General features: G+C 33.6%; 1 protein-coding gene across 3 annotated transcripts in view; it reads right to left on the bottom strand.

Annotated features, from left to right (window-relative positions):
- CCDC73 (coiled-coil domain containing 73) overlaps positions 1 to 14,418 on the bottom strand; it is a 58,685-nt gene that overhangs the window by 27,640 nt on the left and 16,627 nt on the right. For all 3 annotated transcript variants that reach the window (XM_039355987.1, XM_039355988.1, XM_039355986.1), the window contains 4 exons: positions 5,811 to 5,882; positions 4,958 to 5,029; positions 2,672 to 2,707; positions 2,030 to 2,104 (listed from right to left, as the gene is read on the bottom strand). In XM_039355987.1, the coding sequence (XP_039211921.1) occupies positions 2,030 to 2,104; positions 2,672 to 2,707; positions 4,958 to 5,029; positions 5,811 to 5,882 (255 nt within the window). The remainder of the gene's footprint in view (positions 1 to 2,029; positions 2,105 to 2,671; positions 2,708 to 4,957; positions 5,030 to 5,810; positions 5,883 to 14,418) is intronic.

Consider the following 14,418-nt stretch of genomic DNA (forward strand, 5'->3'; position numbering starts at 1 on the left):
TCTACACTACATGTATCCTGTGGCATATGGACTTGGCATGGCTATTGGTCTGCTGGTGTGAGTTAGCATAGTTGGGGAATAAAAGGAGAAAACAGCTCAGTTTTAGCCTTGAAAAATAGCTCTACCATCACAAAAACTGATGGGCTGACTTGACTCATTGCCAGGGGTGGTGTGGGAAGATTCTAAGAAAGACGTCCCATTGGTCCAGCCTGATAGATGATTGTTAAGAACTAGAATTCTGGCGTGACATCCACCTACTCAGTTGCTGCCTGTCTATATAAAAATTAGAAAGAAAAGGAGAAGAGAGAAAAAGTCTATGCATGGAGTGAACAAAGTGGCTGGAGAGAAAAGTGGAGAGAAAAGTTAAATGTGCAGAGCAGTTATCAGTTTCTGGTTAAGGGAGAAGAAAAGTCCAGGGGCGGCTTCCTTAGTAGAAAGGATGAGAAGACCATAAGGGTTAAAGCTCCACCCAGGACCCAAGAAGGGAAGGAGGAGATCAGCGGTCAGTGGCAAAGCCCTGGTCTCTGGAGGGCAGAGCTCTGAGAGTTCTTCCTCCAGTGGAGAAGCAGTGGGTGTTTAGCTAAACAGATTCAGAAGAAAGTCAAATTGTGTTGGGCAGCAAATTCAGCCCATTCCCTTCATATCTCTCCCTCCCTCCCTCCCTCCCTCCCTCTTTCCCTCCCTCCCTCCCTCCCTCCCTCCCTCCCTCCCTCCCTCTCTCTCTCTCTCTCTCTCTCTCTCTCTCTCTCTCTCTCTCTCTCTCTCTCTCTCTCGTTAGCCCAGAAGTAGGAGAGGGAATTGGAGGGAAAGGGGAAGGAAAACATAACAGCTAGTAGGACAGTTGAAGGGAGATATAGTCTCTGGGAGGAAGATCTAGGAGGAAACCTGACACTGAGTGAAGACCTGGACTTTGTCAATTGCTTCACTGTAAAGAGTAAACAAGCAAAAACAACAACAACTGTTTTTTTCCTGTATTCATTACCACCAGTGTAGAGAAAAATATACCTACAGTTCAAAAAGAAATCGGTCATACTGTGATACATTGAGCCAACAATGTACAGGAAACCATGTGCTATATATCACTCATGACAGAAGAAGTTGTGTGCCTGATTCTGACCAAGTCATGTGTATGAACTTTGCTTTCTTTGAGAAAAGAAAGAATTGTGTTACGTTCAAAGTTTATTAGAACAAGCTCTAGTGTGACAGGGATATATCACAAAACATCACCCTTTCCAACTTGATGGAGAATAGATGGGATCCTATGATTCTTCAAAGAAGTGAGAGAAAATCAAATTTCGAGAGGTAAGCACTTTTTAGACTTGACCCATTAGAACACTCTCTTGAAGAATGTTCATTTAGTGATAAATTAATTGTTTTTGAAAGAAGTAGCAATACCATATCCCCCAGTGTGAAAAAAATAAAATCTCTGATATTAGAAATCAGAAGAATTTCCTGCTTTTCAATGTTGACAGAAAATTTACAGCCACAATAAACCATGATTACATTTTCAAAATCTGTAAAATATATGTTAACACATTTACTGTTATATATTTCTGCATTTATTATATATATATTTGTGTACATTGTATCTGTTTTGGTGAGGGCTATAGGGTTACTATCTCTCATTCTAATCAATTACAGTATATACATTTGTTGCAGTTTATAGAAGTTGACCGTAGCAGAAGAAGTCAAAATTAAATCTCCATGAAAGTTATGACATAACAAAAATGACACTTGAACATTTTGTAGTGATTGACAATGCGAAGAGGATTTCTTATTTTTTTTTTTTTAATAAATATATTGTTCTCCTCATCCCTTTACAGAACAAATCTTTTCAGTCTAATACAGAAAAACATGTAAATAAAAGCTAAATCTACTAATGGGCTGAGTGGGAAAAGAGTAGAGATTCACATTATATTATTTTTCATTTAATTGATAAAATCAGATTATTTACTTTACCCATCGTGAATGGTCTTCATGTTGTGTCTATAAAGACAGGACTTAAACAAATAATTCAATGTTAATGTACCTGTAAGTTTTTAAATGTTTCTTTCAATCCTTCCACTTCTCTTTCTTTTGATTCTATAACAAGCAGGTGTTTTCCCTTCAAAGAAACATTTCTTATGTCATACACTTCTTGAACAACTCTTCTAAAATATTTCTATCATTATGGATAAATAATAATAGGCTGAATATATATGTGCACGTTGATTTTGTGACCACACTCATAATTGAGAAAGGCTAACTGGAAGGAATCCAATATGGGATAACAAATTAAATATGCAAAAGGACGTCATAATGTAAACTCTGTAACTTACATACTACCTAAATATGTAAAGACAGAATTTGTATTGTGATGTCACATGTGTCATTTTTCTATCATTGTAGCCCACTACAGTTGCCTATGTTTCTTTGTGTTACTGAATGGGATTTCCTGTTGTGCTGATTTAAAGGCTAGAAATTCCAAGGATGCTGAGAATGATACTCACTGAAAAATATATCTCGCTCTATATTCTTTTATTTGAAATTGTTATAAAAGACTTCACAGATTCTGTCTTAATATGTAAGGAAATTATTGCCCCAATAATTTGTATTTTCCATACAAAGCCCTTAAATACTCAACCACTAACTGATTAATTGAACAAGTAAATTATACAAGTGTTCATATTACCTTTTCTTCTTCCATAGGAATCATTTTTGCTTGAAACTTGTGTCAAGAAGAAAAATAAACAGTATGTTGAAACAATATTCAACATTTTAGCCAAACCAGCCAAATCATTTTTATTTAGTTAACAATAAAATATTACAATGTAATCTTCAGGAAAAATGCATTAATTTGCACTGCAAAGAAACTTGCTTTCCCAAATGGGAGCAGTCACTTCATTGAAAACTCTGGTACTACCCTTGCTTGCTTTTGCCACAGTCTTTCTATTTCTATTTGTAGGTCTTTGTATTTTATTATCTTCTCCAGCTCTTTCTCTTCTATTCTGCTGTCTCCAGGCACTGCCACGTCCACTATCCAGACTTTTTTGTCTTTCTTATCGACAATTGTTAAGCCTGGGGTGTTATGTTGCAGGTGTTTGTCTGTTTGAATTCTGAAGTCCCAGAGCAGTTTAATTTTATCATTTTCTATGACTTTCTCTATTTTATGATCCCACCAGTTTTTGCTTACAGGCATTATTATTACTATTATTATTATTATTATTACTACTACTACTACTACTACTACTACTATTACTACTATTGTTGTTGTTATTATTATTATTATTATCATTACTCTCCCCTTGGAATAAAGGGTTTCTAAACTTCTCCAAAGCAAATTAGACAATTTTCTGATTACCTGAAAAATGTCTGAACCGTATTTTGTGATCAATGTACACTGTATTCAAACCTAGTAGTTTTGTGCACATTTTTACTGTGCATGGCTTAAACTCCCTGCTGCTGGACTCAATTCAGAATTTTCGGAGTAATCACTTGTGGCAGATGAAGAATGTAAACCATGCTAATTATCCTCACTAACACAATAAAACAACCTAAAGGCGGCATATATTGTGTGTTATTAGGACACACAGTGCTCCTGGGATATTCTCTGAGGCAGGGCTTAATATGTAGGGATTGTCCATATTTACATTTGTTTGTGATATATTGGAAAGTTATAGACTGTTCTGATCCTAATGTGTGAGATCTCCACTCTGTGTGTATACTTAACTTTTATTTTACTACATTATTGTAATGATAAACAATACAATAAAAATTACAGTAATGTTTTCAAAAATATTGAGAGGAATTTTTAAAGTCATGGTACATTGAATCTGCTCAGTATGTCCAGCAATGTACTTTTGAATGAATAGAAGCTTTCTCTAAAACATGACTCCTAAAATCCTCAGAGACTTACTATGACCCATTTACTGAGTGCTTTGCTAATGTAATCTCTTGGCCAAGTATTACAGGATCGCGTTATCTTCTTATGTTGTTATAGACAATTGTTGTAATCTGACATTAACAAACTGCTTGGAGGAGTGAGCCTTGTTGCTTGCTCTTTAGACCATTGTTCATCCTAGCTTTTGCAACAGTTGGAATTTGATTGGGTCTCTATATCTTTGAGATCTCTCCTTTATAGTGAAAGTCCTCTAAAGGTGGCAAGGATGAAGCATCAGCTGAAGAAGACAAATTTGGTCACACAGCTCTGGATAATTACTATTTAGTCTCAAACCTACGTTCCTTGGATAAGTTTGAGATGAAGTCTTTTAATTCCAAGTAATATTGGATAGTCTTAACTATTTAGATACATTCTGATCACAATTTAAGCTTGATTATAAGATGGATATGATCCTGATCGACCTGATGTATGACTTATATTGGGGAACAAATGGGAGAAAGGTATGCTGCAAGCTCTTCTGGATCTCTTAGTAACTTTTGATATTATTAAGCATGAAATCAACTACAAGTTTCTTCAACCTTCTAATCTGAGTCGAACACAGGAAGCAATATATCCTTCCTAATGGAATGGTCTTAAGTATTGATACTAGGAGCATCTGTTTTACCACATTGCCATTAACCTATGAAACTCCATTCCCTACACTTTTCAACATATTTATTCATTTGTAAAATTTATTGGCCGTTCATCTTACCTTATATACATAAAATTGATTTGGGCTGAAATATTATTAATATAAAATATAACTCTTGATTTGTTACTGAAGGGTTTCTTTGCTATGGATGAGAGTATACAAGCTGACATTTAATTTATATAAAACAAGACAGAAGCTGACATTTGATCTTGCAAATACTAGCTTTTTGCTTTCTTTCCAACTGAGTTCAATATAACTCATTCCCAGGAAATTGTGGATTGTAGACAAAATCTTGTGAATTCATATGGCAATATTACTTTCCACGTAAGGCTAAAATTAATCTATTCAGAAGTATAATAATTATTGTTGAGGGAAAAGTATCTTACTTGTTTTCTTAAAGTTGTAATGGCTTCTGCATGCTGCTTCTTTAATGCTTCTTTCTCATGCTGAACAGCTTCCTATTTGTTGACAATAATTTAAAATCTGATATATGAAACTGACCTTTAAGTGCATTTTTCAAAAGTTTCATCAATTATGATATTTATTTATTCAGAGAATTTATATGGCTGCCCACTCACTTTTGGTGGTTCTATGCAGCTTACAAAAAATAAAAAATCCAATATAAAAAGAGTAAAAACATTAACCTATCACTATTACCATATCACTAATACATTAATATTTAATTTTCATATAATTTAATCTTAGTTGAAATGATGATTTAAAAAAGACAATAAATAATGGCTTAAGTATGTCGTACAAGATAAAAAATAACAATTACTTTCAAATCAAGGTGCAAAGGGATAGGTTTATTTGTGTGGCAAAACATGCATGTATTTTCTATAAATGAAAGAGAAGCAACAGCATAATACGATAATCTTCCAATAAGTATGAAACAATTTATATTTTTTCTTTTTAGTTCTTATATATGTTTTGTCTTGCAAAGTAATTACCGGTAGATTATTAAAAGTAGTAGCAATCTTGATTTTTGGACTATATTCAGAATTTTCTGGATTAGACGAAAGAAAGAAAACCAGTTTCTTCAGGTTTAGTTTTGCCAGATTCTAAAAGTAAAGTTTTAAACACATGTAACAGCTTTAGGATTCAGTTGATTATTATATCCACTAAATTTAACCCTAACATTGAGTCTTTAGTGGAAGTATATTAAAAGATTCAAATATCAGTTTTCCTTTATTCTTAAACTTCAGTGATAATACCAAAAATTACAACAAAGTCACTAACCTTCTGCCATACAAGGTCCTGTTTTTCTGCAACAAGTCTGCTAATTTGTTCCTCATAAAGATTTTCCGAATCCTAATTTCAAAATTAAAAGAAAATCATTGTTGTAATATATTCCTGATAAGCTTTATTATTAAAATATCTTCAAAGGATTAATAACATGATTGAAATTGATTTAGCAATTTACACTGAAAATTATTTCTTTATGTCAGTGTATTTTCTTATTCTATCATCCTAAAAATCATAAAAGTTATATTTATGCAAATGAGAATATACTTCAGACCACGGTGAAATTTTTTGATTAAAACAGTCTATGGCTGGGTTTGACATCTTCCGCTCAACATAACATCTGCAAATGAACTTATGGAAACCTGTTCATCTAATCTTTGTAGGACATGGAATGGAGGGAGATTACTAGTCCATGAAGTTCTTTTTTAGATCCTGCATGCATTTTCACAGTATTTCTTTATTCAGGACAATCTTAGGAGGACAAAGGGGATAATATATATGAAAAGTATACATCAAGCCCTTCCCACAGCAAGACAAAAGGTGTAGTTCATATGAGATTTATATAGTCAGCCTGTTCCATTGTCTGAAAGCAAAATTTGGTTTTCCTTCTGTCACATCTTCAACGGCAGAAGAGCAACTTTATTTTTAATTCACTGTAACTCTTTAAAATAACATCCTTGCAAAAGTTAACCCTCAATATTACAAATAAGTGAACTTTTTAAAGAAAAGTCCATGGGTTTTCAATATCTATTCGTCTTCAGCCTGCCTATTTGCTATGCCCATAGATGAGCTCTTAAATAAGACTGCTTCTCGTGGATCTGATAAATCTACCCACAAGTCCTGAAATGTTCACATTTTTTATCAACTGACAAACATTCCCACCAATGCTTCAGTAAGAACACAGGAAGCTGGTCTGGCATTGTCTCTTTTAAAAAAGTCTTTCTTTAGTAATATAATTGTATTAAAAATGTTTAAAGAAAGATTAAAAACTAACAGAAACTAATATAAGAAAGTCTTTCCCAGATCTAGTTTTTATGTGCCATAACAAAAATGCAGGAATGTGCATTGTGGCTACTAGTTTAATAATTCATATACTGTCTGACAGGTGGCAAGTACTGTTGTGTTTCCTTCAAATATTTAAAATGACCCAAAGCACCTCTGTGAGTTTCATGTGCTATATACACACACAAAACTCACAGAGGTGCTTTGGGACATTTTAAATATTTGGAAACTGCAGGAGTAGTCTGATACTTTGCATGTATGTCAATCTCCTGATAAACAGAAGTTGGAAGGTAGAAAACCTTTGTCAATTTCTCCCACAATTCCATTGGGGGAACTAATGAACCATCCAACCAACATTTCACTTAAAGGACTTGAAACTCAAACCTGGATGAGAGGTGGAATGAAGCCAAACCATCTAAAAAACCCAAAGCAAAACAAAGAAGTGGTGCAGTGGTTTAAATTACATCGCATCTCAGCCAATAATAAACACTGTTTAATCTCAACCAGAATTCCAACACTGTTAGTTCATAAAAATACAAAATATCCAAAGCTCCTTCCAAGCTGTCCTATGGATTCCAGAAATTCCACACAATTTCTTGCATGGTGTTGTCCTTATCTACATGTGTTTTGACCTTTCTCTATAGCTTAAACTAAATATTTTTTTATGGAATTTAAATATACATCAGGCATTAGAAGCTATAAATTATTACAAGCTGATCTTTTCCACAGCACCATAAATCAGTACAATAAAATTAAATGTATATCATTAAACTATTAATAATCAGATATTTGAATAGAAATTGACAATCATCATTTTTTACAATTATCTATATATTTGGATTAAACTTGTTTCAGTAAAGGAAATTAGAATCTTGGAGCTTTAAAATAGCAAATAAAGGGAAGTAAATATTGTCTTATCTGAGAGAAAAAATTCAGTAATTACATAAAAGATATCTCAAAAAGCTAAATTAAAAAAACTAATCTTGCAGTAAAAGTTAAAGGCTTCTTTAAAATCACCAATATTATTTGTTCCCCTGCTTGCTTGTTTTTATTGTAAATACAACACTTTGAATTTCTTTTGCCTTGAAACAAACAGTTCTGTTGCTCTTTAACAAGAAAAAAATCTTCTATATAGGAGAAAAATGTATATCATTTTAAGAAGATAACAAGCAGTATAAAATCTTTACAAGTGTTGCTGTTTTATTAGTTGCCTTAGGACTACAAGGATTTAAGTGTTTTTTTACAAAAACACCACCATAACAATAAAAGAGGAGTCATTTGATGGTTTATTTACTCTCTATAACCTTTAGAAAGTGTCAAGCCTTTTGTAAAAGGCTTGCTTCAGGCTGTAGTTTTACAAGAAAGGCAGTGTATTGTCCAAACCCCCTGATTTTTTGACCCTGAACAGATTTAGGAATACTGTACAGCTGGCTCATATCCAAGCAGCCTAAACTACGTACTTTTACTATCTTTTTCAAAATCATAATCCACCTCCTACAAAATTGCTATATCTATTTCTTTTTGTTACCCAACTGAACAGTTTCAAGACTTATAGATTCATAGTCTGTTTAAGGTGCCCTACATAAAATAGTTCCACAAGTAACACTTGTCCAAATTTAGCGAAAATTTCAAAGTTTAACACCCACTATAGTATGTCTTAAGAGAAGAAAAGTAGGTTCCTTCTTTGGTCCATGTAAACCAGTGGTTCTCAACCTATGGGTCGGGACCCCATTTGGGGTCGAACGACCATTTCACAGGGGTCGCCAAACAACACAGCCCGCCATTTTTTCCCTTTTCCTTAGCTGTGCTACTCCCTTTTATTCTATTGGCTTTTGAAAGCCAATAGAATAGACTCTCTTGAATAGAGTCTAATTCTATTGGCTTTCAAAAGCCAATAGGAATTGTCCAGGCTGTCTCTGCCCTGCTGAGCCCACCAAAAGTCCCATTCTGCAAATGGTGCTGCACCAGTTGGGTAGTCCTCGACTTACGACTGGTTGAGTAGTCCTCGACTTACGACCGGTTGGGGGTTGCGGCATTAAAAAGGTTGAGAACCACCGATGTAAACCAACCAGTACAGGGTGAAAAAGAAACAAAGTATTAAACAATCGATGTGGTTAGTGAATCTCATTTTCTACACATTACTTATATCTGATGTTTTATTGGCATCATTGTAGCAAATAATTTAATAAGTGCTTTTGCTCTGAAAAATGCTAAAGGGGAGCAGTGTCATTACAATTAGGAGAAAGGAATATTCGGGTTAGCCCATGATTTTTGTGCACTTTTGCACACCCTAGGCAATAAATCCTCAAATTGTAACACTTCTGGTAATACTTTACTAGGGGCCTACCAGTCTTCCTGTCCTACCTGATTTTCTTAAAAGATTATTTTAATTACAGAAAGAATGGCAAGACAACATGCCACAATGCAAAGCATAAACCTCATGCACAATGACTATGCCCAACAAAACCTAGACTAAAGCTCAGTCAGTTGCCATTTGGAATACATTGTCTCTCTGACATTCTAAATTGAGCCTGCTAACTTCTTCAGCATTATCTTGGTGTCATTAACTTTAAGAATATCATACACTTCTAGGAAAGTGTAATAAACATTACTATAATTCACAAATGAAGGCAAATATACATGTCCCAGGATAAACTTGCAAGAAAATCTGGGTCCGTCACCGGAACCAGAGATTTACAAGCTTTTGGACTCATACTTGAGCCCATCCTCAGGGAACTTCTCTCTACCAAACTGTGTCCTTTGTGTAGTATTTATGTGATTCCTGATTGGGTGCGGCTGCTTATTGGTTTTTTGGGTGTTGATGGCCAGCTATTAAGTCATTAGCTATTGTTTCCTTGTGCTACCAAGCTCCTAAGTACTTGATAAGCTGGTGGAAAATCAGCACTCATGTTAACTGACAAGGGGTCCATTTCCTAGGCTTCAATTATATCCCTGGCTATCTATGTGTAATTGAGTGTGTCCTTGTTCATTGCAATGTGATGCTACCAATGAGTTTGGATCTCCTCATCTGACCATTTGCTTCTGTTCTTGCAATCTGGTGATTAGCTTCCTCCCAATCTGTCCTACATAGTCACAGAGGCAATGCATGCAGGAAATCAGATAAATTACATTATGGAAGCAGTAGAACGCAGCATCTGAGATCTACAAGTGAGCATTGCATCCAGAGGCTACCATACAAGGACAAATAATGAATTGCAAAGATTGCAAAGATTGGGAGTGGGAGATACTTCTAATATAATCTACTGGATAGATTTTATGGATATCTGAAAATCATGAAAGCTTAGGCTTTTCAATTTGATTAATTTAATTTAATTTGATAATTTGGAAGCATTGGAGGGAATTATTATTTCTTATTAACTCATAATTAGGAAGTGACTTAATCTCATGATAAATTAATTACAAATCTACAAACTACTTAAACTTCATAGGCAACTCACTAGAAATAATTTATCTTTGGATGTGGACCAGCAGAAGACTTTGTTAAATTATAAGGACCAATAGATTCAGCAAATCTCCTTGTTGGCTGATTTTAAAATTAAGATAATAGTACATAAACAGAGCAAGAGGCAATTCCCCTTTAATTGTTACATTTCTGAAGTCTACTACTATAGGTCATCTTTTACAACTTTTATGCCAAGTTGTTGAATTAAATTAGCATGGATATTATGATTATCAAGACATTATTTTACAGTACTTGATTTTATACTTAGCATCTCTCTCTCTCCCTCTCTCTCTCTCTCTCTCTCTCTCTCTCTCTCTCTCTCTCATAAAATCAAAACATTTACAAGTCCACCTGGCACTGTGGAATGCTTACAAGGTCTATGGTTATCTGATGAATAACCATAGTTCCCCTGTCCTTCCTTCCTTCCTTCCTTCCTTCCTTCCTTCCTTCCTTCCTTCCTTCCTTCTTTCTTGCCTGCCTGCCTGCCTGCCTTCTCTCTCTTTTCCTTTATTACTTTCTTTTTCACTCTTTCTTTCTTCCTTCCTCCCTGTCTTTTCTTTCTTTCTTTCTTTCTTGCTCTTTCTTTCTTTCTTTCTTTCTTTCTTCCTTTCTTTCTTCCAAGCTACTTGCCTCTATCTCTATTCCTAGAGTCAAAGTGAGGTAAGTGAGGCTTAGCAGTAACTTAAATAAAGCTGGAGATTAAACGTGGAAGGGGTTTCTTTTCTTTTCCTATTTTCTTTGTACCATTATCCCAGTTGAGATGGATGTTTCCTTTTTTTTTTGTTTTACTTTTTGTATTTAGTTTTATTTCTTTCAACTTAAATTATATTCACCATTTAAATATTATCTTTTTATGGATTTGATATTCCATAAGATTATTATAACACATAATGGTTCTATAATTGGAAAACTGACCTTCACAAATATTTTGTCTACATGGAGGCCTGGTAATTAAAATAGTCAGTTGAAATGTAAATGGACTTTAATCAAAAAGAAAAAAATGCAACAAGTTCAAAAAAATTATAAGAAGACATATTTCTGTGCAAGAAATATATTCTGCCCTTTTTTTCAAGGCCTAGGAGCTGGATTGGTTATTGAATATCAATTTGTAATTGAGAATAATTATTAAATGATGTTAACGATGACCTATAATTCAAACAATATTACATGGCACCCAAATATTTTTCTTAAAAGGATTTCATCATTAGAAACATACAGTACATTTTCACTAAAAAGCTCTATGTAATATTAGCCTACAAATACAGAATGTTTTGTATGTTAAAATGGTAACATTTACATATGTGCACAGGAAATGAATCATGGGCAATTCATTTCTGTTTTTTTTTATATAGAAACATTGAAAAATCAGCAATGTAGTAGAAGAAATGAAGATTGATTTAGTGGAGTTTCACTGTAACATCAATCTGAAGCAAAAGTACATAAATGTCATAATTCCAGATTTCTACCAGTTTCTTTCCTGAGACAGATTCTGTAAGTTATTCAGTAGCTCTACAAGAATATTAGCAATTTTTGAAGGCCAGTATATATGTCAACAGTTTTTCTCATCTATGAAAATTAACAAATCCATGTTGAAGTCAAGGCTGACTGATGAACAACAGCAAGTAAATTGAAATTGGTTTCAATTCAAGACATTAAACTAAATAATAGTTTAATGAAAGACTGCCAGATAAGAAGCCCCAGTGATAGCGAAAAAGTAATTGTTATCCTTTTTTAATAAAGTAATTACTTAAAGATTATAATTACAAGATTACAATTAACTAAGGATAGAAGATACAGAAAAAAGAAAAAAGAGAAAGAGAAAAGAAAGAGAAAATAAGAATATAGTAAAGAAAAAGAAACATGTAAAGAAAAATTACTTCTCCCTTTATCCCAATAAGTAATTTTAGTAACTTATCACCTCTAAAGTAAAATAAATCTTTTCTTCTCATACCCAATCTCTTATCTATAAACAATTCCATAAGACCTCATAATTTATGTCCCAATGTCTGCAAAAGCCCACTAATGATTATCAGAGATAACAACATATCTATTTTAATATTGATCAAGTAAAACAAAATTATATTCTCTCCTTTTACTTCTAACAATCTTGATCTTTAGTCCTTTCTAATAATGCCCTAGATTTTAATTTCTTTTTCTTTATCCCTTCTCACAAAATTCTTCAAAGCTTTAATTTACCAAAGCTCTTTGGTAAATCCAATATAGGAAAATTATTCAGATCACACTCTTAGTTTATTATTTGCATATCCTTTTAATTAATAAGACATCAATCAGTTACTTTTCTATGTCCAGTATAAGAACTTTTGCCATGTCACTCTTGTAGCCTAATTTTTAAATCCGCTTTTGAATCAGTCTCAGTCATGTCAGATAATACTTGTTCATCTCCTGTAGCTTCTTTTAAAACAGTCTATCTATAAAGGCAGACATTCTTGAAATTAACTTGTGGACCCATTGTTCAAAAATATCCTTCAATATGTCCAATGTTGAAATATTTTGCTTCATTCTATATTAGTAAGTCAAATTTGAGCATCTCTCTTCTTTAATTGTAATGTTTAGTTCCTTCTAACTCCCTCTAGGTACAATTTTTAAAGTCTTACAGCAGGGGTGTCAAGCTCGCAACGTCACGTGATGTGTCATGACATATCGTGACTTTTTTGCCATTGCCAGTAATGGGATGGGCATGGTTTCACTATGATGCATCTGGCCTGCGGGAAGGCAGTTTGACACCCCTGTCTTACAGTATCTTATTTTTTAAAGAATTTAGAATAAAAGCATTTTAACTTAGGAAGGAGTCTTATAATTCATTCAAAAATATTATTTCAAATTTATTTGGACCCTGCTTGTAACCTTCTAAATTTAAAGGTTTCATTACTCTTTTGCTGTATATTCCAGGAAAAAAAAAATTAATCAATTAATCAATTTTAAGTCCTGCTTAAAATGAAATATATTCAAGCAAAAACAAATACATTGCCATTTGAACAACCATAACCTGGATGACTGAAAAACTTCATAGACAATTAAGTCCTTAATTTTTATTTAAAACTTCTTTCACTAAGGATTGAAGGAAACTCACCTGGTACTATAAAACATGTTGATTCAAAGGTTCCTAATAGCTGAAAAGCAATTAATGAGCATTTTTTGGGAAATGATTAGAAAAGGAAATACGTGAATTTAAAAACACTGAGAATAGCAAGATAGCTATTCCCTCTTCTCCCAGAGCTCTAAAGACCAATGTCTTGCAATCTTCTCATGGAGAGCAACTGTCTGGAGCATTTGTGAATGATCTCAAGTTCTCTCCTTGTTCAGAGAGAAGTTATAAAGTATTTCAATGCCTTTTCTATGTTCTTCTTAATCAGGCATGGTATACAGTTACTACAATAGGAATTTTAACTTTAAATTGTTATAAGTGCCACATGAAAGCTGGTTATATTATCTAATACAATTTTTAGCTGAATAAATTTACATTTAACAGCATACATTAATACTGTTCATTTTCTTTATTATTACAAATTTTTGTTTCTATATATGAGAAAATCTGTAGTATGGTAGTCTCCTGGCTACGGAATGCGACAACTTGCCACAGCCAGCTCGCTGCAGCCAACTCGCTATGCCACGGCCATGGGATAACTCGCCGTCGGACAATTTAACAACTCAATTATTTAAAATAAATAAAAAATATTTTAATTATTATCATTCACACTTCATTCTGTCCCTCTTTTTGCATTCTTTCTTTAATGATTTTATTCCACCATTTCTTTGATATTAGTGTAATTCTTGTCCCATGGAGAATTGTCCTGTGGTGAATTATCTGTGGCAAGTTGGGCATGGCAAGTTGGCTGTGGCAAATTGTCATAGACCTTCCTGGCTGATAATCTAGTTCTCATGTGGCACTTGCAACAACTTAAGCTTGAAACTCCTATTGTAGTACTATATACCATGTCTGAATATGAAGAACATAGAAGAGAACTGGAAACATCTTTCTGCCAGTGACCACTTTGTTTGATTTGGGTTTCCAATACTTTGAGATGGTTAGGAATTGAGTTATTTTAGCTTGTTTTAATAGATCTTATTTCATTTTCTTGATTTTACTGCATCAACACTTGAAAATAATTCAAAAAC

This window comes from Crotalus tigris, unplaced genomic scaffold, assembly GCF_016545835.1.
Source record: "Crotalus tigris isolate CLP2741 ecotype Arizona unplaced genomic scaffold, ASM1654583v1 scf7180000018777.2418813, whole genome shotgun sequence".
Lineage (NCBI taxonomy): Eukaryota > Metazoa > Chordata > Lepidosauria > Squamata > Viperidae > Crotalus > Crotalus tigris.